Source organism: Gekko japonicus, unplaced genomic scaffold, assembly GCF_001447785.1.
Source record: "Gekko japonicus isolate JY-2015 unplaced genomic scaffold, Gekko_japonicus_V1.1 scaffold3291, whole genome shotgun sequence".
NCBI classification, from domain to species: domain Eukaryota; kingdom Metazoa; phylum Chordata; class Lepidosauria; order Squamata; family Gekkonidae; genus Gekko; species Gekko japonicus.
This window is the reverse complement of record NW_015159805.1, coordinates 154,290-159,722: the sequence shown is the minus strand read 5'-3', so window position 1 is coordinate 159,722 and position 5,433 is coordinate 154,290. Positions and strand designations below refer to the sequence as shown.

Below are 5,433 nucleotides of genomic sequence, written 5' to 3'. Positions count from 1 at the left end.
GGGCTTCTAATGTCCTGGCCCCACTGGTGGACCTCCTGATGGCACCTGGTATTTCTGGCCACTGTGTGACACAGAGAGTTGGACTGGATGGGCCTTTGGCCTGATCCAATATTGGCGTCTCTTATGTTCTTATGTTCTTAAGAGGGCAACCAGGATGGTGAGAGGGTTGGAATCCAAGTCTTATGAGGAAAGGCTGAAAGAGCTGGGTATGTTTAGCCTGGAAAAGAGAAGGCTTAGAGGGGACATGATTGCCAATCTTCAAGTATCTGAAGGGCTGTCATGTAGAAGAGGGAGCGGATCTATTCTCTCTTTGCTCCGGATGGCAAGAAGAGATCTAATGGGTGGGAATTACAAGGGAGTAATTACTGGCTAAATATCAGGAGGAACGTCCTAACTGTAAGAGTGGCTGAGCAGTGGATCAGACTGCCTCGGGAGGGGGGGGAGGCTCCTTCGCTGGACGCTTTCAAGCGGAGGCTGGACGACCATCTTTCGGGCATGTTGTAGGGCTATCTTTCGGCTATGCTCCTGCAGAGTGCAGGCCAGGGGTTGGACTAGATGACCTGCAAGGTCCCTTCCCACTCTATGATTCTATGATTGTATGATTCTGAGACAACTGTGATCTCCAGCTTGGGAGGCTGAGAAAGGGTTAAGGGCCTGGGTGTTTGCTCTGTTCTCTTATCAGCTTTGGAGTGAAGGCAGGTCAAAGTGTGACTTTAACCTCCCGTCTTCCAGGAGGAGGAAGTGTCACATGGCTGTGGGGTGGGGGGGGAGAGGTGGAACACGACTGGTCACCAGGCGGCTGTTTCTCCATCACAATCCCCTGACTAGTGCCAACCCCCGCCCCCCCCCCAACACCGCCCAGCTCAGTGTCTGATAAAAATGTTCCCTGTCACGGCAGAGTTGCCTGAGTTAACACCCAGCGATGTTCTGAGCTGCACGTCAAGTTTGGTTCAGAAGGTTGGTGGAAGACAAACTGGTAAGCCGCTCTTTCTCATCCAAGTGGCAGACAACTTGCCTTCCAGTCATCATTGCTCGCTCTCTCTCTCTCTTGGTAAGCCGCTCTTTCTCATCCAAGTGGAAGACAACTTGCCTTCCAATCATCATTGCGCTCTCTCTCTCTCTCTCTCTCTCTCTCTCTCTTTCTTTCTTTGCACTTTTAAGACCAGCAAACTTTAATTCCGGGGGTAAGCAGTGCACACGAAAGCATGTCTCCAGCAATCCTCCCTCTAAGCTGTGGAGTCCTGTGACCAAGAATTGTACTTTATGAGCTACGGGCATTGAAGTGGTGAGCGAGCCATTTGGCTGCTGCACCAATTAGTCTGCTCCGGAGCCATCCCTTCCTGAGCTAAAACAAAAATGTGTGAGCCGGAGGCTAAAAAAACGGTGAGCTGGCTCACACTCACTCAGCTTAGAGGGAACACTGATCCCCAGAGTTAAACTTTGCTGGTCTTCAAGGTGCCTGACTGGACTCAAACTTTTGTTCTGTGGCTTCAGACCAACACGGCGGCCCCACCTGAAGATCTTCAGTGTATGAGCTTTTGAGAGCCGTCAACACTCCCTTCGTCAGATATAGGTAGGAATTGAGGTCCCTGCTTGGGCTCCGGCTTCTGTCTCACGAAAGGAGCCTTGATTCTCAACAGTTCACCCCCCAAAACCTTCTTGGTTTCTTGAGTGCTTTTGGACTCGAATCTCACTGGTCTACTGCAGACCCGCAGCCACTGAGGGAAAAGTTAGTCTGTTCTGTACTGGGACTGAAACATTGCAGGACGGTGCTGCCAGAGACAGGGTGAGCTTGGAGCCGAATAACAATAGACCAACAGGATTCTGGCAGGAACCAATCAAGGAGTAAAGTTTTGTAAACAGCCTCTCGTTGGGCGTGGGTTGTGTTGGGGTGTGGCCATTGCAGGCAATATAACCGGGCTGAGGCTCTGGTCCACAGACTTGTTCTTGCTGAAATCACTGAATAAAGTAGAGCTGATCACCAGACTTGGAGTCTGCTCCTCCGTGGAGCCCACTATTTAACATGGTCCCACAGAGGAGCCAAGCAGGAGAAGTGTCTTCTGAAATGATTTTTCTTTTCACTTTCCTGATCTCTTATACCACCCCAGCTTGTCTTGAAAAGAAAAAGAAAAAACCCAGAACAGGTGACTCAGTAGCATTTTCCGTATACCCGAGACGAAGGCCTATAATGGAACAGTCCTTTCTGGTGTGTCATCATGCTGTAGAATACGGGCTAAAACAACTAAATGTATATGAGGAAAGGTATAAAAAGGTCAAAGAAGATGGGGATGGCAAAGGATGAGATGGTTAGACAGTGTCATAGATGCAACGAACATGAAGTTGAGCAAACTTCAGAGGATGGCGGAAGACAGGAGGGCCTGGCGTGATCTGGTCCATGGGGTCGCGAAGAGTCGGACTCGACTGTGCGACTGAACAACAAATAAAAAGTGCTGCGAGAACTGAATGCAGGGAAGGCGACTGGAAGCAGCAAGAAGCGCTCCTTCCCTGGTCGAGTGACACACCTGTCTAATCTCACTGACTTAGAAGGGTGTAACTCCGCTTTTGGATTGCCCTGTAAGTGATATAAAAGCTTCAGAATGTTTAAAATACAACGAAAGTGAAACCAGCTAGAGCAGCAGTGAGGTTTTGTTTTGTTTTTTGTTCAATCGCACAGTCGAGTCCGACTCTTCGCGACTCCATGGACCACATCACGCCAGGTCCTCCTGTCTTCCGTGCTCTGGAGTTTGCTTAATTTCATGTTTGTTGCCTCGATAACACTGTCTGGCCATCTCATTCTTTGCCTTCCCCTTCTTCTGACCTTCAATCTTTCCCAGCATCAGGGTCTTCTTCTCCAGTGAGTGCTTCCTTCTCATGTGGTGGCCAATTTGAGCTTCGGCTTCAGTATCTGGCCTTCCAGGGAACAGTCAGGGTGGATTTCTTTTAGGATTTGGCAGTGAAGAGGACCGTTGAAATCGAATCCCACCCGCGTGGAAAAAAGTCGCACCGTGTTCTGTGGAGTTTCCTTTCCAGTCAGTTTGCCTTGCAATGAGATGCGGCTGTGCTATCCATGCACTGACCACATCCAGACTTTACCCGGGGCGGCCCATGGAGACTGTTTTGGAACTGTAGTAGAGGAAGAACAGATCAGCTGTGGCTGACTGGCATCTCTTTCACCAGTCGTTAGGCAGCTGCAGGACTTCTAGTGTGTTTCAGAGCCCCGTTCAAAGTGCAGTGTTTGACCTGTCAAGCCCGCCCGGTGTCCTGGGGCCAGGGCCGTGGGAGGACTGCCTGCTTCCCTGTCTTCCTGTCCATCACAGGTTCTGCTTTGTTTGCCTCCTGTCATCGAGGTGAGGCAGGCAAGCGGCTCCCAGCCCTTTTTGGTGTAGCGTCCCACAAGTCCATATTTGCTTGGTACAGAGAATCCACGGGGGACGACCTAGGGTATGTGCAAAACAATAAAACTGCACGCATCTGGGACTTTCGCTTTTGAGTCAGGGCCCACGGCTGGGAAATGCTGAGGCAGACCATGACGGGAGGAAGAGCCCGCAGCGTCCTAACCGCGGCATGCTCTCTCCCCAGTTGCTCGCCTGCTGCAGGCTTGGAGAACTTCTGGTGCCGGGTGAAGAGGCTTCTCTGTCCCCCACCCCCCCAGGCTTTGGAGTGAACTACAGGTTCTTGTGTTGCTGCTTGTCACGTTTTATAGTTGCCCTTTGCGTCTTGCTTTGATTTTAGCTCTAACACCTTTGCCTGCTCTTTTCTTGACGCTGCTTCAGAATATTTTTAGTTATGCCTTCAGCGGATCTTACGGGTAGATTTGGGCAGGGGTCATTTCCTGCAGGAGCGCACAGTAAAGAGCCCAGGGGGCGGGCACATGCAACAAGCCCCGCCCCCTGCTCCCAGCAGCCCTCAGTCAGAGCAAGAAGCAGCCAGGTAAGTTGCAGAGCCCCCCCACCCCCGGTCCGCCTTCAGGTACAAGCTCTCCCTCCTCTGTGAGGACAGATCTGCACGTTCCTCCCCTCCCCCAATGGCTAGCAATCCAAAACAGTCCAGTGGAGCCTGAACGGTGGGTGCTGCCTTCTAACACAGGGCTCTGCAGCTTACCTGGCTGCTTCTTGCTCTGACTGAGGGCTGCTGGGAGCAGGGGGTGGGGCTTGTTGCATGTGCCCGCCCCCTGGGCTCTTTACTGCCGGAACTCCGCTCCTGTGCGCTCCTGCAGGAAAAGACCCCTGGCTGTGACTCGCAAAAGCTCCTCCCCTGCCACAAATCTTGATAGTCTTGAAGGTGCCACTGGACTCTTGCTCTTTTCTCCTGCTATAGACAGACTAACGTGGCCGACCATCTTGGTCTATCTGAAGAAGTGAGCCGTGACTCAGGAAAGCTCCTCCCCTGCCACAGATTGTGGTAGTCTTTCAGGTGCTCCTGGATCCTTCTCCTGCTACAGACAGACTAACGTGGCCACCCATCTTGATCTAGCTTCACGTGTGGCTCTCAAAAGCTCATGCCCCGAAAACCTTGTCGGTCTCGAAGGTGCTGCTAGAGCCAAACCCAGCCGATCCAGACTCCGCGGCCATCCCGCTGTTCCCTGGCGCTTTCAGCTCTTCCCTCCCTTCCAGATGATGCGTTTCCTGTGCCTCTTGGGGCTCCTCCTGGCCGCCCGGGCAAGCCCCCAGGCCCGCTCTGAGCTGCGCTTCATTGCCGTGGGCGACTGGGGCGGGAAGCCCCTCTCCCCCTTCTACACGGACCGCGAGGTGGCTGTCGCGGAGGAGATGGCGGCCACGGTGTCGGCCACGGGGGCGGACTTCATCTTGTCCCTTGGAGACAACTTCTACTACAGTGGGGTGAACGACCTGTACGACAAGCGGTTCCAGGTAAAGCTCTCTGAGGGAGGGAGGGAGGGAGGGAGGGAGGGGCTTCTGACTCAACAGGACATGGAAGAAGAGGTCACCACACCTCGGATGACCTCCCTGGACAGAGACTCCGGGGCCTAGTGTAAAAAAAACAAACGAAGGGCGATCCTGCACTGGCTTTTCCCTCCGTTGTTTTACCAAACCGCACCTTGGGACAGAAATCCCCCTCCACACCGCATGCCACTTTTTCTTTCTTTGCTCATCGGGTCTTATGGTACCTTCTGCATATATTTCTGGCCGTTCAAGGGTGACTTTGCAGTCAGTACGACATCAGCCCGGGGTATTTGAATGTGGTTTAGAGCTGCACCTTTTCCTCAGTGTTGAGAAAATGTGGAACGAATGCCAGATGCAGAACCAGCCCCTCAAAACCACATTCAGATACCCCTGGGGGGCCAACACCATACTGACTGCAAAGTCACCCCTGAATGGCCAGCATAAAACAGCTATAAATCTAGGCAGAATGTACCATAAAATACGGTGATCAAAGAAAGTGAAAGTGGCATGCAGTATAGTAAAGGTAAAGGTT

The 5,433-nt window shown here is 52.4% G+C and overlaps 1 protein-coding gene across 1 annotated transcript in view; it reads left to right on the top strand.

The window, feature by feature from the left end:
* The first annotated feature begins 3,526 nt into the window (after window positions 1-3,526).
* The window catches only part of ACP5 (acid phosphatase 5, tartrate resistant), a 9,393-nt gene continuing 7,486 nt past the window's right edge, over window positions 3,527-5,433 (top strand). Inside the window, exons 1-2 of the mRNA XM_015407520.1 lie at window positions 3,527-3,619; window positions 4,614-4,868. Coding sequence (XP_015263006.1) covers window positions 3,527-3,619; window positions 4,614-4,868 — 348 coding nt within the window. The remainder of the gene's footprint in view (window positions 3,620-4,613; window positions 4,869-5,433) is intronic.